This window comes from Zeus faber (assembly GCF_960531495.2).
Source record: "Zeus faber genome assembly, chromosome: 3".
NCBI classification, from domain to species: Eukaryota; Metazoa; Chordata; class Actinopteri; order Zeiformes; family Zeidae; genus Zeus; species Zeus faber.
The window spans coordinates 37170196-37194767 of NC_137190.1; the positions used below are offsets into that span (position 1 = coordinate 37170196).

Consider the following 24572-nt stretch of genomic DNA (forward strand, 5'->3'; position numbering starts at 1 on the left):
AAATGCGCGAGATATCAGGTTTTGCTGTGGTGGGTCACATTTGTCCAATTCTTTTCTTTGCACCTATATTGTTCAAAGTTACCAAAAGAGTTACGAAGGTCCAAACAAAATGGCCTTGACAGACAGAAACATTTCTGAGAAAACGGTACATACATAAATTACGCGTAGCTTGTAAACGCTAGATCCTATGTTAACCAAACATGCTTTTCTTAGATTCGGGGCACTATTTTACATTAGGTACATTTACTTTGGCTCATGCAGATCAAGCTGTTCTACAGCCAGAGGTCATAGAGCGAGCATGTATTGCTCCATGAAATCACACTTTTTACATTGTCATATCTCACATCCTTTTTGTCCTGCGATCATGAATTTAGTGTGAGATTATCTATCTTCTCATGACCTTCAACTGTGCCAAAATAATGTCATTGGTCCAATTTCATCAAATCTGCTCTTTTCGATTCTTCAAACCTTTTATTGTTTAACGTAATCAGAAGAGTTCCCTAATTCCAAACAATATGGCTGCCACATAGACAGAAAGTAGGGGTAGCTTGTAAACGCTAGCTCCGATGTGAACCAAACATACTTTTTTTGCACTATTTCACATTAGATAAATTCAGTTTTGTTCATGTAGGTCAAGCCATTTGACTGCCAGGGGTTATACAATGTGTTCCCTTGAAGCATGGGCAGAGCCAAGTCAGGTCTAGTGAGCAGATGGTGGTTGAGGGGTGTTTCTTGAAACTTGGTAGAACAGAATACACTACTTGTATTTTTCCTGGCTTTTGTTAATGATTGGTTTATGATGTTTTGTTTGATGATAATGGATGTGGAATGTACCAAGCTTGATTGTTGTGAAGTTCTACCTCAGGGACCTTCTCTGCATCACCACACGAAATGATGTCATCCATAAAGTTTACATAATCTTTGAAGCACCTTTTGATCTTTCTTTAGTCTCCTTTCAAGACTATTCAGGCAGTGTTTTGCAAATGTCTTGTTGTGAGGTAGTTTTGGTCTTTCCTCTTTGAAGGGAAATGGCATTTCCTAGTGACCATTGCCTTTTTGTGTGATGTTTTCTCTTAACTTTGACAAGAACTTGAGATCTTCTTGAGACCCAGGATCATCTTCTCCAGCTCTTTCTGAGAAGTCTGGTCCGAGGAATCTTATGATGTCTGAGGGAGTAATTTCCTTTACTTCAGTACAGCTAACATAGTGGACTTCAGTTTTGGGATTGACAAAAGGCTCCACACCTGGTGTCACTTGGCTCACTATTATGCGATGGCTGATTCCAATGGCGTCGCCGTAGTCTACCCAGGGATTCTTGTGGCCAACAATACTCCATCCAAGGTCAGTGTACACTGCGCATAAGGCTGATTTTCTTTGCCAGATACAAATTCCCTTGGAAGTAGGGCTTGTGTGTACCCAATGAGCAGACCTACTTCACAGTCCTGCAGAGGTGCTACTTCATCTTGGAGGTAGATAGGAAAAAGCTTTTGCAGTTTCATCGGTTGGTATGTGAGTTCTGTTGGTTAGAACAAACTCACGCCTATAGACTGGTAAGGAAATCTTCTCACTGGAGCCTCAGACTTGTAGGTCATTTACTCTTTGTGAGCTTACTACTGTGGTTCTTGAGTCATAGTAGAGAGCTTTAACTTGACTTGTTCTTTGTTTGCTTCCAAAGCTTCAGCTACTTTGCTTCGAACAAAAGTTGTGTTGCTCTGAGAATCCAACAGAGCGTATACAAGGACTTCTTGTGCTGGTTGAGTTGTGGATGAAAGCCAGACAGGAATTATTGCAGCTGTTTGCATGTTAGCTTCTTCACGTATTACTCTATTTGAAGTAGCGGCTGTGGTTGTTTCTTTGTGTTGTGTTGATTGATGTCTTTCTTTGTTCTTTTCTTGATTTGAACTTGGCTTTCCTGACTTAGATTTTGCTTGACTTGTGGTGGTTTTTGTTCTTCTTTGGCTCGCTCCTCATGCAGACAGGTAGGATGCCGCTTGTGGCACTCCTACTGTTGCAGCCCTTTGAGAAGTAACCAGACTTGAGACAACCAAAGCATAGCTTTTCGGCTTAAACAAATTTAATTCTGTCTGAGACTGCTTGCTCCATGAACTTCCTGCATTTTAGCAACGTATGCCTGGTCTTCTTACAGAAAATGCATGTCCTGACATTCTCTACATTGGTACTTGGGTTTTCAGTCTCACCTTGTTTCAGTGACTGCAGTGATGTTACAGGGTTGTAGGCAATTTTTGCTTCTTTCGTCAGAAATTTGACAAATTGACTGAAGGAGGGGAATTGGTCACTCACATCTTCTACCTCGATAATCTTCTGGTTCCATCTCGCCGTTAGCCAATCTGGTAACTTTGAAAGAATTTTCCTGTTTTCATTAGTCATTCAAGATGTCCAATGCCTTGATGGACCATGGCAGCCTCGCAACTAGGGAGAAAATTGCCAAACTCTCTGAGCTCAAAGCTGTCCTTAGATCCAATCTTGGGCCACACTTGTAGCTTGTCTTTGTACGATTTTGCGATTATAAATGGGTTTCAATATCTCTCTCCCAAAATCTCCCATGCAGCAACATTGGCATATTCAGTTCCGAGTAGGGAATAGCCATCAAGTGCATTTTTAGCTTGTCCACTTACATATCTACATAAGTAGTATATCTTCTCCTTGACTTGAATGTTCTTTTGGGCGATCAGTATTTCAAAAGAAAGTTTCCAGTCATTGTATTTCAATGGATCCCCACTGAATACTGGAGGTTCAGGAACTGGAATTCTGTTGGCACTTAAAGCACCTGCCAGCACCTTAATGAGCTCTGCTATACTTTAATTTGTGGAGGTGGTCACAGCTTGTGGAAGGCAAGGCATATACAGTCCACTGCCGAAAGCGCCTACAATGGGCTCGTGAGTGTCAGAACTGGACCATGGAGCAATGGTAGACGGTGGCCTGGTCTGATGAATCCTGTTTTCCTCTACATCATGTGGATGGCTGGGGTTATGGTCCAATCGACCATCTGTGGGATGTGCTGAAACAACAAGCCAGATCCATTGGTGCCCCACCTCAATACTTACAGGACTTAAAGGATCTGCTGCTAATGTCTTTGTGCCGGGTGATGGGTCACAGTTGTTTAGGCGGCACGTGGGGGAGCTACACAACAGTAGTTGTTATTAGTGGTGGTTTAATATTGTGGCTGATCATTGCATACAGTTTAGGTAGAGTCTTAGATATCTTGTCGGAAAGCAATAGCCGGCGTAAACTAAAATCCTAGTTTGGAGGACCGTCCTTCGGTGGGACTCCGGGGCATCGCCTCGATCTACCTTCCTGATAGTGGGGTAAGACGGATGTTGTGCAAAGCGTTTAAAATAAATCTTCTAATTATAAATTAAAATGTAATAAAATGTCATAAATAATAATAATAATATAATAATAATAAACTTTGTGTTTTAAATGGGACCTATTATGCTTTTTCTTATTATCTGTCATATTTATAATGTTACAATGTTGGATGTTCATCTTAGACATAGCCAAATGTAAAATAATGGTGTAAACTAATGACAAAGTAATCACTGTGAACCAAATGCTCAGGCTTCCGACCGCTCTGAATTCTCGTTTTCCAAAGTTTTTTTTCTACTTTCTGACATCAGCTCATGCCAGATTTCGTTATATGGTCATCTACTCCCTCGGATCTGCTGTACGTTTCTCCAAATAAAACCAATAAAAAAAATAGCTGCATGCAGCAATATGCGGGGTCAAGGGTAATCTGCCCTTCGTTAAAGTTCAATGGACAATGTGCTTTGGCTCTCTTCTATGATCGGTCGGTCTTTGTGGCTGTGGGTGGGTTTCCTACGCCACAGCTAACGGTCGTTAGAATTCTGAAGTAGGGCATGATTATGACTAAAATGAAAATCACGATCATTTTAGTCAATATTGTGAGCACGATAATTTATCACAATTACTAATCCATTTTGGGGAACAGAATTCTTGAATAGCACTTTGTAAATCATCAGAAAACTGCCTTCACAATAATAATGTTTTTTCAAACCTATAAATAAATAAACTAAGGTAAGTGGTTTAACTGATTTCAATTGTAGAGGATATATAATGAAGTACACATTTTTGTTGTAATGTAACAAATCTTTGAGGCATCTGGAAGGGAACCCAAAAACACATACATAATAACTATGTTCCTTGTATTATGTAATTGCTTATGGTTATTGTTACCAGTAATTATAATTCAGGAAGTTTGTATACATTGATTTCTCTGGCGTGTCTTTAAATTCTGACTGTTATTGGGAGTTTATTTTGTAGAACTTACCCTGGTGCATGTCAGTTGTCCTCAGAGGCGTATTTATTTATGATGTTTAATACACTGCGCTTTGTTTAATCCAATTATATTCTAGTAATACTTTGACATTCATTTCTTAACCAACTAATTAACTTAAACTTTCAATTTTTTTAAATATAATACAATTTAAGAGTAAATACGTAACAGCTGTCACTTTGTAACTTGAATGGTTAACAGTTCTTATCTTATATTGTTTTGGTCAAATTCCAATCACGACTATATCTGTGTGTCACTAGACTGTAGTGCTATCCTGTGATCTGTGTACTCTGTCAACTTGCTCATGCACATTGTGCGTGGCACCATCTTGGTGAGGTTGTGGTTGTTGATCACAAACTTCTTCCACAATACCGAACCAATCTGGATGAAACTCAAACTAAGCCATGTTGGAACTGCTACACAAATACACATCTTGTTCAGATTGTCTGTGGGTTCGTCGGACCCATGACATCCATGAAGTTCTGATGTCAGTCCCATCTGCATGTGCCGCCATCTTAGTGAGGACCCAGTTGTTGACCAATCACTAGATTGCAATGCTATCATGTTGTGGGGATCTACGCCTTTAAGGATGCATTCCCACTATGTCACCAGGATAAGCTCCTACTGTATGCGGAAGTAAGGGGGATGTTCAAAAGGCTGTATGGCATATGGTATGTATGTAAGCTGTCAGCGGCACCCCAATGCCCAGAAGAGGCTGGTCTGTCTGCGAGTGTCAGCGATCGTCTGTCAATCCCTGGCAGCACGTTTGAGTCCATTTGAGTAGACTGTCATCCCTTTGTTCAGTCAGGATCCTACGGATCTTTACTCACCACACCCTCTACCCGATTTTACCCTCATACCATATATATATATATAAACAGTATATATAATACACCAGGGTTTCATGGAAGTTGGCTGTGTTGTGTGTTTCTTGCTTGTCCATGTATGTTTATATTGGGTGTATTGCTATTTAAGGGGCTTATATCTATATCAGGTCCTTTGTAGGGTTTTGCTGGTGGTAACCTTTAATTGTATTTTGTCAGACCAAGACTCTGACTAGCACCCCGACTCTAACCCCAGCGACTGCTACAACGTGACCTGTGCGAGCCGTCATTTGCGCATGCGTGCACATTGCGGCGATGATTAAAAAAGCAGTTTTTTACAAACTTATTCCACAATAATGGACCGATCTGGATCAAACTTGGACAGCGGCGTGTTGGGACTTCCCTGAATATAGAATTCTCATCTTTCCTGTGAGTGTGGCCGAAGCATATCCATAGACTAATGACGTTGTTTTTTTTATTAACAATAGCAAAAGGGCCTGGTGCGGGCCTCGCCATTACATGGGGCGTGGGTGGGCATGGGAGTCCAACCGGCTTGCCTGTGAGGTGGTTCGCGCCTGCCGCCCGCGGCCCAGGTTCTGTGCCCGCTGCTGCGTCTTGTGCCTGCACCTGGGGTTTGGTTGTATGTGTGCGCCCCAGGGGTGCGGGGTCTCCTCGTGCTCCCTGGGACTGGGTAATGCTCCTCGGGGCTTGGTGTGGGAGTTGCTCCACGGCCCTCTGGCTTCTCTGGGGGCCCGGGGCTTTCCTGCAGCCGTAGGGCTGCGGAGTCAGGGGGGCTTCAGGGCCCCTACTGCTGCTTGGAGGCACCACGACATAACACCGACCTTCAACACCAGTACCAACGGGGATAAGTCATGTACACTCACCGGTGGACATCACACACATATTGTATACAGGTGGTCCCATCAAACACACACATACACACACACACGCACGCACGCACGCACGCACGCACACCACCACACCTGCTTCGAGTGCACCCCAGCACCCTCCTGGTTGCATTCCTCTCCTTTCCTCCCTCATTTACTGCCATAACTATGACGAAGAGGCCACGTGACCAGTTGTAGTTCCAGTTTTCCTGGACCTAATTAACTGTTTTTCAATACACGTTGTCATCCAATATTTATATTTTTGTGTCAATGTTGTCTGGTTCTATGTTTATTTGTCTCACCCGTGGTGATTCTCCCCCCATTGGAGTAGTGATCAGTTGTTTTCTAGACCCAAACTTGATGAATAGTTCTCCAAAGAGGGGGGTTGGTGGTGGTTCTCTATAACCAACTGTGCTCTTGTCATTCTACAGGTCATCCACAGGACAGAGTTATTACAGCTGTTCTTGATAATTTAAGAATTAATAGAGAGTTGCATTGCAGGTTGAAAACTTGAAGTCCATTTGCAGAAGAACTCTGTCCTGGATGCAATGGCATTCAAATGCTCTTTGTTGTATGCCCAGCATTCTGACAGCACAGGTTAAAAACAATAAAATAAAAAAATAAAAATTGTTGCACTACAAAGTTTTTGAACTTTTAAAAATTATTTTATTTAACCTTTGTTTAGACAAGTCATCTCGTTGAGACACAGGGTCTCTTTCTCCAGAGAGACCTGGTCAAGACAACAACAGCAATACGACACAATGTTACGTACAGACAGGGAAATCAATACAGAGACAAAATAGAACACAAATCATAAAAGTAATTGAGAGTGAGTGCAAAAGTGGCAAAGTGCTAATCAGATATTAAATACTATGTACAAGAGCAAACCACCGCAGATGCTCTCTCCATATTTCTTAAAAGTAGTTTAAAATCCCGGAGGGGAATCATGCTGGACAGCTACATGTCCTGCTGTAGTGTGTTCCAGGTGTAGGGGGCAGAGTTGGAGAAGGCCTTTTACCCAAATTCTGTATGGACTAAAAGTCGAGAGAGTGATGAAGCCCTGGGAGCGTGGGCTACAGCAGCACTGTTTACGGGACATGTAAATAGGTGGGCATCAGTCCAAGAATGGATTTATAAATTACGTCATACCAATACAAAGCTCTGCACATGGATAATGATGACCAGTTGACTAAAGAATACAGTGTCCAATGGTATGAGTTTACAATGGGTTATGAAACTCAGCAATCCTTGAGCTTTTTTTAAAAGAGCTTTATTTAAAACATAAAACAAACCAAAAAAAAAACAGCCTTATTTTACATATTCTTATATATTTCACTAATATATTACTTATTATTTTACATTTATGTTTCATGTATGCATCGAACACCAAGACAAATTCCTTGTTCGTGTAAACTTACTTGGCAATAAAGACTATTCTGATTACGATAGACAGCGTCCAACAGATGAAGAGAGTGAGCTCAGACGTTCATGTACAAAACATCCCCATAGTCCAGGAGACTCAAGAAAGTGGCAGCAACAAGCCTTTTCCTAGCATAAAAGGAAAAGCACAATTTGTTTCTAAATGTAGTGTGTAAAGTGTTGGTGGCCACAATAGGGATACCTCATGATGCAGGGAAGAATAGCTGGGACCATCTTTTTGTTAGAAAAGAACATGGTCTTGGTTTTGTCTGCATTTAACACCAGTCTGAGGTGGATCGGGCGCGACTGAATAGTCTCAAATGCAGACTACAGATGCAGGGCAACAGTGCTTGCACAACAATATACAATACGGTCATTGGCATAATGATGTACAGTTGCATTAATATTTTGGCCCATATTATTTACATAAATCGCGAAAAAGTAGGGTCCTAAATCTGAACCTTGTGACACACCTTTGGTGACGTTAAGAAAGCTGGAGGAAAGACCACTGAACTGCACACATTGCTTACAGTTGAAGAGGTAATTTAAGAACCAACCAAGAGTTTTTGCTGAAAGGCCTGTATCAGATAGTCTCTGGCATAAGATTCCATGATCAACAGTATCAAATGCCTTGCACAAATCAATTAAAGGGCAGTGCAATAGTTTTTGGCATCCAAGGCATCCCCACTATAATCTATCACTTTCATGGCAGCAGTTGCTGTACTGTGTTGCTTCCTGAAACCAGACTGGTGAGGAGATAAAAACATTGTTCAAGCGCGTGTATTCCTTGATCTGGTCAGTCACCAGCCTTTCAAGGACTTTAGCTAAAATATAGAGCTTGGAAAAGGTTCTGTAGTTATTCAACACCATGGAATCACCAGCTTTCAATAAGGGAGTTTTCTAAACATTGGGAATTACATTATTTTGAATAGAGAGATTAAAAACATGTGACGCGTCAGCGGTTCAGCTATAATATCTGTCACCAGGTGTGAGAAGTAAGGGCGGAGATTGTCAGGGCCTGCCAATTTTCTAGGGACTAGGTTAAGGCCTTACAAACTTTCCTATCAGAAATGGAGGTGAAGGAGAAAGTTTGGCTATTGGAGGCATAACTGGCAGGGGGGAGGAAGTGGGTGATTTGCCATCAGATAATGTGCCAAATGAAGAGCTGGAGGCGATAAAATATTTGTCGAAAAAAATCAAGCATCTCAGATTTAAAGTATTTGGCACAGGGAGGAAGTATTAGCAATATTAGGGGGCATAAGAATTGGCAGAAAGAGATTTTCTGGTTTGTCCAAATCTCCTTGGGTCGTTTCGACTGTCTGTTGCCTTTGATAAATAATAATCACCTTTGGCTTTTTTAATAGAAGCAGTGCAGCGAATATGTAGTCCGTAGCTCCGAAGTGAACCAGGGGCCCGGAACGGCCCTTCACCTTGAATCGATAAGAGATGATTTGTCTATACATCTGGCGTTAAGAAGTGTGGGGCTTTCAATGAGTAGCAATTTATGTAAAAGACAAATATTGAGCTTTAAATTAACTTTCACTTTCTTAATTTCCTGCATTTCTGCATAAATGTGACCTAAAAAAATTGATCAGATCTTCACTTCAGCAGTAAAAACATATGAAGAGAAACCAATTCTACAAATACAGTAAAAGCATTCTTTTCCATTAATTTGAGAAAAATCTCTCATAACTGTCAGAAAAAGTGTGTGAACCGTTGCTTTCAGTATTTGTGTGACCAGCTTGAGCAGCGGTGACTTTCCAGTAACTGTTGATCAGTCCCGCACATCATCTTGGATTGTGTTTTGGCCCGTTCTTCCTTACAGACTCGCTTCAACAATTATTATCGGATTAATGTCTGGACTTTGACTTTGCCATTCCAAAATGCAAAATGTGTTCTGCTTCAACCATTTTTGCCAGACTAACTTGTGTGTTTAGGTTAATTGTCTTGCTGAATTACTCACCTTCTGATGTTCCTTAGGTTGCTTTCTCACCTATTAGTCCGTTGGTGTAGTCCGAATCAGAGTGGAATTGATATTTTTGGTTAGTTTCACACTGAAATTATGAGATATGGGGCAGTCGCTTTAAGAGATTGCCTTGTAAGAAATTTGGAAGCTGTGTTTACGCATGGGTTTAGGTTATTTTCTTAGAGTAGGGGTGGACAGGAGTATGCGTAGGACAAGTTCGCTTATGAGCTGACACACTTGTTACATGTGATTATTTTTTTCTACAAGTTAGAACGTGTGTCTACTAGCTGTCCTGAAATACAGTAAATGCAAGTCCAAATGTTGCCTCTGTGGTAGGAAATCACAAATTGTTGTAGGGATGCAACTTTAAAGGAATTTCCTTAATCGATAGTTTTTAACCTTAACAAACAATCGTTGATTAATTGATAACATGGCGCATGGGGACGCAACGCACCTTGATTTTGTCACAGGACGTGAGGGGCTTTTCTCCTCATTTCATTTATTTTCAAAATGGAGAGGTTGGAGGCAAGACTCACTGAGCTGGTTCGCTCATACAGGAATATTTACGACCCCTCCTTGTGTGAGTTAATATAATACTTTTGCCATCCTCCGCAACACAATGAGCCGGATGTTACTTAGCAGATCAAGTCTGGTGCAGATATGTTTAAAGAGACGCTAATAAAAGTATTAAACATTAATAAAATTCTTACATTTCAACTGATACAAAATAATGTAGTTTTATATATTTTATTGGAGACGTCACCATAGCAACTATCACTTGTTTAGTTTTGCCTTCTACCTCTCCCTCGCTTCGGGTCTTTTTCCTCCCCCCATGCCATTCAGAAAGTGCCGTTATCGCGTTCCTGTCTAACGTGTTGCATTTGATTGCAGCATTAGTTGTTGAGGAACAATAAACATATTGTTTCCTCCTCAGCATGAATGTGCGCAGCCATGTTTGTTGTTTTTCGTTGTTAAGCAAGCCTCCAGCTACTTCTACTACTACTTCTTACTCCACTGGGCATTTTTTTGTCGACTGCCCCCTCTCATTCCGGCGAGTACTACTAGTTCCTGGCTGGGTATTTTTATTCTCATAACGCCCTGCACCCCACAAAGACTCCCTTGATACAATTACAACAAGACCGCAGATTGTTCAGTTGTTATCGATAAGACAAAATCTTAATCGATTAAATTCTTATTAGCAATTAATCAACACTCAATTAATTGCTAACATCCTTAGTTGGATGGTACTTCTGCAAGCCAATGGTGGTACCTTCCTGGCAGTTTTCCCAGATTAGCAGAAATCGCAATCTGTCACGTCCTTGGACCTGTCGTTTTGGTCCGTACCTGAGTGCGATTACTGTGTTTACACCTGTCAAAACGAACCGCACCAATGAGGTGAATGCACCAGGGTTCCATTCAAATGGACACTGCAGATGTGAAAGCCACCATAGTTCACCGGCGGATACCCTGACATTCTTCTGTAGAATTTGCTGATATTCAACATAACTAGCTCTGTCAAAGCAGCCCCAAACCATGATACTGCCACCACCTTGTTTCACGAATGGGATCTGCTTCTTATGTTCTTGCCAAACATTTTAGCCAAAGAGCTCTGTTTTGAACTCCACAGAACATTCTTGCAATAGCCATTTGGCTCACCCAAAAGGTCTTCTGCAATCTTCAGGCAGCAATGATCTTCTTGGAGTGGAATGGCTTTGTAATTTGTGATTGTGGTGTCGGGATGGTGTGGTTTAAGCAGCAACATCTGAGCTGGATCTAGGTAATGGGGGACCCAGGATCAGAGTGGCTGCATACCAATTGCTTAATGGTTGGTCTAGTGAGCAACAGGTAAAACACTCATCTCCACACACACTCAAGGAGCCCTGTCATGACCTGTGTCCATCTGCTCTGGAGCCTGTTCTGTCAGGGCCCCTCTCCACAATAAACTTGTGTGTTTTCTACAACCCCAGGACCTTCTTGCTATGAGGCAGCAGTGCAATGCACTGCGCCACCATGCCACCAAGTAATCGCACGCATCAAATGTATCGGCTCTCACAGGGATCTCCGTCACCGTCATCCTCCTCCAGCCATATGCAAACAGGGCTCCTACATTACTCACAATGCGACATCTGTGAGTAATGTAGGAGCCCTGTGAAAAACTGAACAATGAAGTTGGCCTTCTTGGGAACCAAACATCAGACTGTCATATATATATGTAGATATTTAATTTGCTAATCCTAACTCGACTATGAAGAATCACATCCCTGATCCAGATTTTTTTTGTCTGATTCCTTGTATGTTTTTATTTTTTTATTTTTATTTTTTCCCTTTTTTGTGTGTCTCGTGCTCGGCAGGAAGAACACAAGGTTTGGACCTGGATTCCTCTACTTTCCATCTTTGAGTCTTTCAAATCCTTCTACAGCTGCCAAACCTATCCCCCAGCCCTTTTTTTTAAAATCTCATCCTAAACAGTCGGCCTCGGGTCTCCTTTCCTGTCACTTCCTCCTGTCACGTTGTACTTCCTATTCTCTCAACATCCAGAATCGTGTCCAGTTTTCCGAAAGTCAACATGACGTCTCTCGTCAATGTTTCCTCTGAATCGAACGCCACGGTCTTCTATTGGTTGTTTTGTTAAGTGTCCTGGGCGGCGCCCTGACTCACAGTCAGCCCTGTTTTTGTGTCTTTCTCTGTTTCTCTCCTCCAAGCATCCCCTCTTCCCCACTCCAGCCTACCAACTCCTGCCTCCCTCTCTCTGTCTCATTCTCTCTCTGTCTGTCTCTTTCTCTGGCGGTGGCACACATTGGCCTTGTCTTTGAAGCTGCTGGTCTGTGTCCATAATCTACTATTTTGTCTGTTCGGTCTTTGTAGGTCTAATCTTCACTAACGACTATGTTACGGATGTGCTTCTTCTTTTTTCCTTACACAGCCACATACTTAGGATTCATGTAAAACCAAAGGAGAGGTTCGCCATCATTTACTGTATGACCATGGCACAATCTCGCATTGCTATTGAGAAACTGAAATGCTCTGCTGCAGCTTCTCATCGTGCTTAATGCTTTCCAATGGGGAAAATGTGTTTAAGCCTCAGACCTCCTGTTGAATGCATGTCCGACCTACTGGGGGATGTCACCTCATTCAAGAATACCACACTTACTTTTCTCTGTGTTTATGGTCCCTGGCCTGTGATTAACATGTACACTCTCACGGAAACCTTTTGTTTTCCGACATGATAGCCTTGTCCTGTTTATATTCCTGTTTGGCTCAGTAATAATTCTACCGCCTTGTGCTTGTATTCTAATAAGTAATATACCGTAAGTACAAACATAATAAGTTACATGTCACCAAATTACATGGTTGGGGCGAAGTCTGGACCAGCTTGTGTGACATTTCTCTCCCTTTCAGGATCACTACACGGCCGAATATGAGTTGCGTGTGATGCAGAAGACGCTGAGACAGGACCATGCCACCCCCAAGGTGAGCTGAGGCTAAATCCTGGCTACGATCTAGTAGACATCTATGTCTAGACATGCATAGACGTGTTTTATAAAAAGACTTACTTCACGTTACTTGTAACAGTGAAGTAATTGTAATTGTTTTATTTGTTACACAATGGTAGAAAATGTATATTTGATTTTCATTTTTTGAACAAAAGCAATTCAGCCTTTTCTCCACACTGGATGCTTGGCTCCATACTCCTTCAGGAGTTCAATGTAAGGAACGTGAAAAAAGTATAAAACACACGCCACATTTCAGCCAAAGCTAACATGATGCTACAACAGTCTGACTCTTGATTCATTATTTTTTTAATTGCTAAATTCACTATTTTCTGGTACTGTTTCCTTTGCCATTTTAAAGCGATGGAAACTGTTGTTAACAGTGTTTTGGCTGAACTGCCCAAACCATATCAGCTTGGAAGAAATCGCTGCTTTGTTCTTTGAAAATATTTGTGCAGCAAATTTAGCTGTTTGCTGGCGTGAAACCAAATGTGTTTTTTTTTTTTTTTTTATAATGCATTTGCAAAGTCAGACTGCTGTAGCATCATGTTAGCTTTTCCTGAAATGTTGAATGCAGTTTTGCTCTAAACACAGATTGTGGATTTGTCCCCCCCTACTTGCATTGAACTCCTCATCGGAGTATGGAGTCACGCCTCCGGTATGGAGAAAAAGCTTGATTGCTGTAAGATTGAAACCTACCTACCTACATATTTAATCAGGGTTGAATATAGTAAACAGGGATATATGGAAATCAAAGCTACTAACACGGGAACCAACATTTTGATAAGGCCAGGGTTAAAAAATTTGCAAACCTAGTCTTTAACTGATATCTTGTGCTCACTTGGTACTTGAAGGAAACCTGGATGAGTGACGTAAATTGCTTTGTGCCTATTTGATGGCAACATGGTCAGTTATTTGTGGAACGCCATCCAATTTTACAGTTCCTGGAAATTATCATATTTAGTTAATCTGACCTCGAAAAACACATTTTTCACAAATGTGTACATTCTGTGCAACGCCGGTCAGATTAATGTTGCTTCTGCTTATTGACTCAACAAATTTCTTTAATGATTCAATTTTGAGTGTTTGTGATATGGTGACAGTGCTGAGTACTGCAGAGAGCTACAGAAGGGGTCTGCAGACAAACCCCGCCTTTCCTGTTGCTGCACAGCAGGGACCAGTGCATTTTTTTTTTTGTGGTGGTTAACTCATTACAGCTTGAAGGCTGGATATGGAAGGCAGGTTACATGGAAAACAGACATTTCTAAGATCGAGATACCATTATAAAACTTTTTTTTTATTAAATAATATGATCCTTGAAGAAATCAGCGTAAATGATTTTACAAGACCTCTACAGGTTCCTCCAGAGCACAATGGCTGTCATACAACCCCTTCGACTTCCCCTCCCCGATAAATAACGGCCTTTTTGAGTCTGACGAACTTTGAACCGGCAGAAATGATGTTCGCCAAAGATGGTCCACGATTTCAGTTAAATGGATGTTAGCTAATGTCTAAGTAGAACATTTAAGTGTGCGGTCCTGCTCTTTCCAAAGCCAAGAGTAAGAAAGTGTATCCCCCCTCCCTTGTTATGGGCTTCCTGCAAAGATGCACACACTGTGTGTGTGTGTGTGTGTGTGTGTGTGTGTGTGTGTGTGTGTGTGTGTGTGTGTGTGTGTGTGTGTGTGTGTGTGTGTGTGTGTGTGTGTGTGTGTGTGTGTGTGTGTGTGTGTTGGGGTAAATGAGTGTCTCCTGGTAGTCATTGCACAAAAATTCAGATACTCCCAGCTGGAGACACCATTGGTCTATTTAATGTCAGTCCGGTATTTTGTGCATTTTTTTGCCATCGTTTGAATTCTGACGCTACTTGTTGTAAAACATTGGCTTTTGATTCATAGATAGATGGATAGATAGATAGATAGATAGATAGATAGATAGATAGACATAAAGATAATTTATTTATTCCTGGATTGAAATTCAGTGTCATAGCACCTCACATCAAAATAGGTAATGACAATTATAAGGCAAAAGAAAAGATAAAAGGCAATACATACTAAACCTCAATAAAAAAAATAGACTAAACACTTAATTAGAAATAACTATATTAGGCTTTTAAAGAGTCCTTTTTTTTTTTAGTAAGGTAAGATGATGTACCCAAGCTGTCACCCACTCACCGTGATTTAAAAAAAGAAAACCATTTCTTCACAGGGGCTCTGCCTTTTTGTGAGTGACTGCAGCTTTTTGACGAAAAGTCTATTGTGAGTGAGTCAAATATCTGTCGAGAAAATGTAGATAGAAGTTAGTACGGTTGGTAAGAGTCAGCTTTGTTTATCACGTGTTATGCATAGTCTTGGTGGCCTTTTAGTACTTCACTTACATGCAGTATGTGCATTTTCATGTTTGCTCCAGGGTGAAAAGATAAAGCTCACCTGTACAGACAGAATGCCGGCCTATCTGACTGTGGTGGTTATGATGGCTTTCATGGTAAGTCCCCAACTTCCATCTCCACCTCTTTGTACTTTGTTTTTGTTAATATAAATTAATAGGGTTGAAAAGGTAGGTAAAGTAATACATTGAAAATTATCTGATCTAAATATCTATCTATCTTATCTTATCTAAATATGCTCCGTTAAAATGTTAGTTCAAACATAACATTAACTGTGATGTCAGGAGGCTCTGCTTGAAGTACTGCCATTTTTTCATCCACTCGCTTCAGCCAATCACGATGGAGCATTATAGCCAATTTTAACCCGGAAGTGTTCCCTTCGTTTTCTTTTCCAATTCATCTGTGACTGAATGTGTTCATCACTCATCGAAGATGACTCCAATCTCAAGATCTCCATCGCCGAGTCAAGCAGGAACTTACACGCTTCCTCAACATCTTGAGGACATGACAAAGACTGTTTTACAAGCCTGCTGACAGTGCCTCGGGCTGGCAGGCTCATGTGACTCCCACGGCAGGTGTTTTATCAGCCTGGTATTGGAGCACACTCTCGCTGGGCTCACGGATCTGCCGCCGAGCCTGCCTGCCGCACGTGGCTGGACCAGACGGCTGTTGAGACGAGGAGACTGCCTCTATTACTTTCGACCGACAGGGATGATAAAGATTCCCTCAGTGTGGATGAAGGGGACACCTTCTCATGGCCTCCCTCGCCACCCAGGTATGTCAATTTTTTTTCCAGCATCGATCTGACCAATGGAGGCTGGGCCTCTGTCGCTTCGGCCCGCACCGCCTACGGGGAGCTGTCGGTCCAACTTCCACAACCTTCTCACCTCCTCTGCGGGGCGCATGGGTATTCCCATGCCTCCATCACCATTGCTGACGGAGGTGGATTTGATGGGGGGGCATATGCTATGCCCTCTCTTGATCGCTACTAGCTGGTCAGAGAAAGCAGCGCTGAATGGCTGTTTACAAAGAAGAGCATGGCTCTCTGTCCTGCCCCACGGCTTTTGCCGTGGGGCAGGACAGAGAGCCAGCCAGGACAGAGAGCAGCCTTACAGCTGTAGCTGCTGTCTCGGGGCCAGGGTGCCCCAGCAGCCCCAGACCCCCCCACACACACTGGGAGTCCACGCTTTTATAATAAGCGTACATTGAAGCAAGTGGTTTCAGTCTCCCACCCATATAGAAGGATGGGTTTGGAGTGCCCCGGTTGAACACGGTGCACAACTGACTACACTTGCTGGTTCTGCCACGATCTCTCAACAGGGATATAGCCTACTGGAGAGATCCCTAGACCCTCACACTGGATGTGTGTCTGGGTCGAGTCTCTGCCGCGGGTAGGCTTTGGGCGGCATGTGGCCCCTTTCCACATGCTACATCAACCTCCTGAAACTGGAGACTGTGTTACTGGTCCTGAACACTTTGTACCCCTGATTACGGGGCCAGGATGTCCAGATCAGGTCAGACTACCGAGCCACAGTGGCTTACATCAACCGTCAGGGGGGTGTGAAATCACCAGTGTCAGTCAACAGTGTCCAGTGTGATTCTCCGTCCACCAGAAAGACATTCCCCTCTTGGGGGTAGATGCGTTCGCACACCACCCATGACCAAGGTGTCTCCTTTACGCATTCCTACCATCGGGGCTGCTGCCCAGACTAATGGAACGAGTGCGTTTGGAGGGGCTGTCAGTGATACTGGTAGCCCCGATCATCCCAGGGCACGCTGGTTCAGGGAGCTCCAACCATTGGTGGGGTGGGCCCGTGGCAGATCTCCATGCGCTGCAACGCATTGTCGCAGGCTGGGGGCTCGGGGACCTTGTTAATGGTCTTGGGACGTCCTCTGCTTGTCTGGCTCCTGAACAGCGCAGTCTTGAACAGCGTGGAATATCAAAGGCTGTGATCTCCACCATCATGGACTCTTGCGCTCAATCCACTTCTCGGTGCATTTGTACGGTGGCGTCCTGGTTTGTTGGAGTCCCCATTGTCCGTTTATTCTGTGCATGCTTTCTGCAGGGTTCCTTTCCCAGTCAGTCACAGTCCTCTCCCCGGACACAATAACCCTAACCCAAAGTTATTTTATCAGTGTGATCATTTTCAACCTGCTCTACACTCTCTGCCTCTGGAGAATGAATTTTCTCCACCCGTTCAATGACTCCCTCTCTGCTTGTTCCCTCCGGCTCTGCGCTGCAGTGCAGCCGACGGACAAGCAAAGCACTTGTATAACATTTAAGACTATACAGACCTGTCTCTGTAGACCAGACGCGTTTCAGTTTCTCGTCTTTGCAGCCGAGCGCCATGGTTCGGATCAGACTCCCTTGTTTCTGAAGGGTTTTTTTTCTTCCCGAAAACAAATAATTTTTAAAATATTTGTATGATATAAATATTCATGAAAACCCGCTATTTGCCGGAAATTATACTACAAGAGTAGGAAAATTTACGACTTTTACGGAACATCGCTCCCATTCCCACATGGCGCCAATAGGGAATATTGCTGGTAGATTTACAGCTTTCAGTGCAAGTGGGAAAGGGGCTTTAGTTGCTTCCATTTTTCTTTTTTTTTTTCCTGTGCTGTCAATATCCAGGCCATACAACACTGAGTATTTGATGCTATTTCATCTAGGACAGAGTTAGTCTGCAAGTGGAGTTAAACTTCTCAACCTGCAATGCAACTCTTTATTCATTCTTAAATCATCAAGAACTACTTGCAACAACTCTGTCCTGTGGACGACCTGTAGGATGACAAGAGCACAGATTTTTGTTGCACAGAACTACCACCAATCCCCCTCTTTGGAGAATGATCTTGCTATATTTTTGTCTATAAACAATTAATCGTCATTACTACTCCAAGAGTAGTAATGTAGTAATGTAGTAGTTGCTTCCCATAGGCCCTTCAGTGGGGCGCAATCGATTGCCAGAGTCGCAGCGTGTTCGGGTCAAGTGGGGAGTAGTATCCCCCAGTATACCAATAGGAGCATAGCTCCTAAGGGGCGAATCAGCGCCTACATGGCGCTGATTGGTCCGACTTGGATCCGGGAGCTTTCTTAATGTTTGTCTGTCTTGCAGGGGGATCGGCACACAGGCTCGTCAGCCGACCAGGAGACAGATCGGAACGTCACCCCTCCTTCTTTCAAACTGATTATTCTTTATCGTTTGTCCTGTTGGTCAGCGAGCCTTTTTGTTCCCTTTTTATATAAAAAAAAAAAAAACTCTTGCCATGTCGGAAACCCATGACAAGATACCCCTACCAGTAGGCAGAGACTCCCACAGAAGTGTAGCCCCTTAAGGTTTTATACCCGAAGGACCCCCATCAGTCATGCTATATTGGTTTCAGAGGACAAAGGGACCACTTCTGAGGTTTATATTGACTATGCTGCTCCATCCTGATTGGCCAAAGTGAGTGGATTAATACATTTAAGTACTTGCGCATATGCGGTTGGAGATATACCAATAGGAGACCCTTAGAGGCATAGCCTCGGCCTCCTTCATGGAACTGTAGTTACAATGCTCCAGTAACTTTTGTTTTGTTAGTGATTTTGCATACTATTCGATGCGTAATATGGTTTCTGACATTAAGCACCAATTAGACATACTAACTACTACTAATGTGATGCTGGTATGCCTTTTCGGACGCAGCTCGCAATTCACTTAATGTCACCCACGTTTTCTGGCTTTTAGATCAGCGTGACATTTGCCATTGTCTTTGGGGTCATCTTGTACCGGATCAGCATCAAGACCATGCTACATATCAGCTCCTACCCAGCCGCCAGGTCCAACATCCGCGCCACCGTCAAAACCACGGCCGCCATAATCAATCTTATTGTCATCATCATTCTGGATGAAATCTACGCCATCATTGCCCGTTGGCTCACCACGCTAGGTGGAGTATAACTTTTTTTTTAAATTAATGTGGATGATGATTTGGATCAAAGACATTCAAAGTGCAATGTAGGCTCAAGGCGATTGAATGTACTAGAAACAATGGTTAGAGATATTATGGGTTGACTCTTTCATAGATTTGAGTGTCTTTACATACGTATCAAGTGAAAGGTGTTGGAATCACTGCCGTTTTATACATGTACTGTGAAGGAAATTCTTCCGCAATGATCGGTGAGATTAATCTGCCCGCTAAGGGAAGACAAAACTGAGAATATCCAAGATTATTTATTCTGCAGAATAAAGAGAAAGATTCAGTACTGCTACAAAGCAGTGCTCGGATCAATCTACTATCACAGAGAAACACAGGAGGCTTTATACAGGAGAACAGGGTGTGGTTTGGGTCAGAGGTCTCCAACAGGTCTGCGCCCACCCCCTCAACTGTCTTCCTGGGTGCACCCCCTTCCTTGACAAGTGAAATAACAGGTACTTGCAAACTTGACTAGGCAGAATGGGGGTTGCATTACAATGCACTTCTAGGTGTCCCCCATCTCTGTAGAAGGTAAACAGGCCACGTGTGATCTGATTCTTTCATACTAGAATTGACATTGTAGGAGCAAAACATTTCTCTTTACATGAACTCTGGGGGGTTCCTGGGGGGACAGACACAAATGTTTTCAAACCCCCTTTTGGAGGTAGAGGCCTTTGTCCTCATTCAAAATAGTTGATCGTAATCGTTTTTCCCTCACAGTACTTAATGGAATTGTTCAGAATTTTTGACCTTTGGTGTCTGCCAGTGTTTTCCCTCAAAATGAGAACTGAAGAAGTGTCAGTAACAGTCAAACAGACAGCCTTAGAAGGAAACCAATCTGAGAAAACCCTAAAATCAACTGTTTGGTGCCGTAGAGTGTTGAAAATGGACATAGCATCTGAGTCATCTCTCACTTCTGAAGAGACAAATTGAAGCCTCAAATTTGGGCTTACACTTCCCGCCACCCTGGCACAAAGCTGAGGCAGGTATTTCTGGCTTTCAGATGAATGAAACCACCATACAGTCAGAGGAAGAAACACACAAGACCTGTCAATAAAGGCAACCACGGCCTCAAATATATCCCTCTTGAAGTCTCATGCTTTTTATGGAACAATCATTTTTAAATCACAACGAGACGCCCATGGATTGCCTGTATTTCTAGCGAGAAGTAATTTCGGAAGTAAGGTCTGTTTGACTCTAGCCCATACCAAAAACATTTGCAAAAATGAAAACGATAATCCACATAACACTATTCTATTTTGGAAAATTTGCATCTCTGTCTATCTTAATCAGATTCAGGTGAGAAGGTCAATATAAAATTCATCCCTGTGTGTCCTGATATCCATAGGCTGCAGGCTGTGGCATCCCAGAGAGGTACTGCAGAGGGTCCCCCAATTTTTTACCCCAAAACTGTAAAACTGTATTTTTTTAAATATAATATTCACACTAGATTAGCTGCATTTTTAATATGTCAATCAGTTGAAAGTGCTGTCCTGTGTATTAATTCCTATAGTTCAGACTCATGGGCCACCAGAAACACGTAGATTGGAGCAGGGAGGGGCGGGTATCAAAGGCTCTGTAGTACCTCAAAGATCTCTTAGAAGTGCAGGATTTATTATTTAGAAGTAGTATTTATCTAGAACAAAAAAAGTTTAGTTTAATTAAAGTACGAAATGAAGAAATCAAATACGCTGAAGTTAACAGCGATTCGCAGCTTCTGATGTTAGGTGTGTTCAAAAACCTCAGATTTTTCAGTAACGTACTGTCTCTGACAGAATTTCTGTTTTTGATATCAATAATGTGTTGCTGTTTTGGATTAAAGTGTACATTTACAACCAGTAGTATCAGAATTGCAAGTAGTTTGGAAAAAAACGAAAAAAATGCTCAAACAGCTTGCCATGTTGAGTTTCCCTTTAACTAGTACGTCAGTCTTCTCAACAACTAAAAAAGGGGCAAAATTACTTTTTTGATTTGCCTTTTTGTGTTGATCTTTTGCAGAAGTGCCAAAAACAGACAAGAGCTTTGAAGAGCGACTGATATTCAAGACTTTCATCTTGAAGTTTGTTAATGCCTTCACTCCCATTGTGTATTTGGCCTTCTTCAGGGGCAGGTAACGGATACCAACTTGCCTTTTCATTGACTGTTCAATGAATAGTTAAACAACGATTGAATGGTATTGATTTATTATTATTGTTATGTTTTGCTTTCAACCAGTCACTCATCACTATTTTGTGTTTATATATTTTTTATTTTGTGAGTATATAGTGCTTCACTTATTTTAGCAACAAATGTACATTATACTATGTTTCATTTCACTGAAGCTTTAAGCTGAAGTGTAACATGGATGCATTAATTATGCCAGAGTTACAGACCCAGTTCTAGACTGCTATGATAGGAAGGGCATTCAGATAGTTGCTGTGGGCAACTTTATATTCACATCACAGTGTGCCCTACTACTCTGTTTTCCGTTACCGTCTGTTTTCCCCATTTAAATTTTAAATGACTATTTGTACATATACTGTATACTTACAAACTGTAGAGCCTATAGGCTACATAAATTAACAAATGATAAACCTATTATATACTGTATATGTTTTGTATATACATTTTATATGACTTAGTTATTAACTGCCTACATTTGAAGTCTATGAACATAGTCCTGGCTGAGTGGTCTGGATATTGAATGCTACACTGGACCTCCAGACAATTTTCAGCAAGAAATTAAACTCCAAGTGCGTTACACACGACAGTGGTATCGATAGGAACCAAAAAACAGTGCATAATTGTGTTTAATAAACACATTGAAATAGCATTAATGGTTGAAATAAACTGTCCCTGCCCTTGCTAGCTAATTAACCTAACCAACCAATCAGAAATCATAACAATCTGAAATCGTTCATGACCATGGGCAATTTTTAGATAAAAACATGCCTGCTCGATTTAGCAAAACAGGTTGGGATGGATGGATGGATGGATGGATAGATGGATGGGATGACCTGAAATTTTGGTTGATGGCCCAAATGACAAAATACTGTTGAACACTAGTCTGTAAAATCGACAGGCTTGTTGGGCGTCCAGGAAGCTATCTGTACGTTGTTGGATCCTATAGGATGGAGGAGGTAAGCCATTTTGATGCAATCGAAATTATTAAGTCTGAGTCTGTCTATCTGTCTGTCTGTCTATCTATCTGTCTGTTAGTCTGTCTGTCTGTCTGTTTGTATATTAGCATCACCATCTACATATAAGCATATCTATACAGTGGTGTGGAAAAGTGTTTGCCCCCTTCCTTATAAAAAAAAACCAGAACATACATGTCATCTATCACCACTCTGCTTTCAATCAGAGAGTACACATACTGCTCTTGCTGTTTACTTGAAAAACATTCTTATTTTGTTTAAAGAAATCTTGTGAATTGACATTTTTTTTTTGCCAAGTCAGATAGTTGAAAACATATACAGTATATGTTTTCAACTATCTTACTTGGCAAAAAAATTGCCAAGTACGTTCTGGGTCACCTCTAACAGTTCCTTCCAGATCACAGTGTCTGGGGTTCCACCCTTCATATCCAACAAGCTTCTGGAGCTGAAGCTCTCTGGGAAAATTGCGATTTAATTCAGTTTAGAACCGTGAGCCTAAGATGCAAAGACAACAGACTGAAGCACGTTCTGTGACTCTGCAGTCATGTGTCTGTGTCCACTTCAATGACACTGAAACATTCATTATTAATACTTTTGCATTAGAAAGCAAGCAAGTCACTGCCCTGAGAAGGGCCACAAAGGCTAGTAAAGGAAAACAGGTTAAAACATCCAAGTCACTGACGGGATTCTGATCATGCTCGAGAGAGAGAGTGAAGGGGCACTGGTGAGGTCTTGCATCCTCTTCTTAAAAGATATGGATGCCCCAAAGACTGTAGCATGGAGGAAACAAATGACCTGCCATAAACTTCCTGCAGGCAGGGAGAATACCAACATAGGAGAAATAAGGGCAGAGGATTGTGACTCTTGAGTGTGCAACAGATTATGCAGATTATATAAATATTTTCATAAAAGACCAGAGAGATGTACAGAATGTAGTCAAAAGTCTAGAACTATATTGTCAGGCTTTACATACACAGTATACTGGGCAAATTGCAAAGCCTTAAAGGCACGACAATGGGAGGAGGCAGTGCCAAGTGTACCTGAAGGTCTCCTGTGGGGCACGAAGGGTTTGAAAGTTTGGGGGTTTTTCTTGGGCACACAGAATTTTCAAGAGCAGAATTGGAGTGGTGTAGTGTTGAAAGTGTGCTTCGTTGTCTCACTGGAAAAGGTTGCTTTCTCAGTTATCTTATAGGGGATGAGTTCTGATCGCAATAACTTTATTGCCTTGACTTAAAGGCTTGCCGTCCTCCCTCCACCCAGGGGCCTTATAGAGGAAATGAATTAGATTCTTGTGGGCTTTTTTTTGTCTAGACAGCATTGGATTTGTGCTGCTGCTCTATACCTGCCATCAGAAGAGCGGAAAGGGCCCCGAAGCCCCCCGAACTTCGCAGCCCCGTAGACACCCTACGGTTGCAGGAAAGTCCCGAGTACCCTGCGGTACTGCTTGCGGCCACAGAAGACCCCTGGACCCCCAGAGAAGCCAGAGGGCCGTGAGCAACCCCCACGCCCAGCCCTGCGGAGCATTACCCAGTCCCAGGGAACACGAGGAGACTCCACACCCCTGGGGCGCACACTACAACCAACCCCGGGGTGCAGGCACAAGACGCAGCTGCAGGCACAGAACCCGGCTGTGGGCGCAAGGCATGGACCACAGGACTGGATCCCGGCCCCACGGGACAGACCGACACCCCGCCTGAGCCGCCTGCCCCAAGGGCGAGCCGGCAGGACTCCCATGCCCACTCACGCCTCGCGCAAGGGGGAGGCCCGCCACACCGCAGCTGACACTGCAGCCGCCCACCCGGCTTGAGTGCCAAGTGCCCATACACGTGTGCCCAGCACGGGGCACCTCGATGTTACCCCCTCGCCGATGCCAGCAGGCCGCCAGATATACAGGCCCTCCACAACCCCCAGCACCCGGGGTGCCCACCGCAGAGAAGCCGCGCAGCAGAATCAAAAGGCCAACAGCCGCCCCCCACACCTGAACCCACACCCACAATGGCAAGCAGTCCCCCCAGGTGCCCTGGAAGGCACACCAGGCGGTGCTCTCCGCAGCCCCGCCAGGTTGCAGCACATTCTAAGCCACCAGGCTCAGGCCGTCAGGACTCCAGCCCAGCCGGCAGGTGGGGCCCGCCCCCCAGCCAACCACGCCCCCACACCAACCCGCCAGTGACCGGCCACCCCCGAAAACCCCAG

General features: G+C 43.0%; 1 protein-coding gene across 1 annotated transcript in view; it reads left to right on the plus strand.

The window, feature by feature from the left end:
• Nucleotides 1-24572, plus strand: part of ano1a (anoctamin 1, calcium activated chloride channel a) — a gene marked incomplete at its 5' end in the record, with an annotated part of 104810 nt that overhangs the window by 59660 nt on the left and 20578 nt on the right. Inside the window, 5 exons of the mRNA XM_079997361.1 lie at nt 12811-12882; nt 15309-15383; nt 19014-19215; nt 21241-21352; nt 22304-22361. Of these exons, the coding sequence (XP_079853487.1) occupies nt 12811-12882; nt 15309-15383; nt 19014-19215; nt 21241-21352; nt 22304-22361 (519 nt within the window). The remainder of the gene's footprint in view (nt 1-12810; nt 12883-15308; nt 15384-19013; nt 19216-21240; nt 21353-22303; nt 22362-24572) is intronic.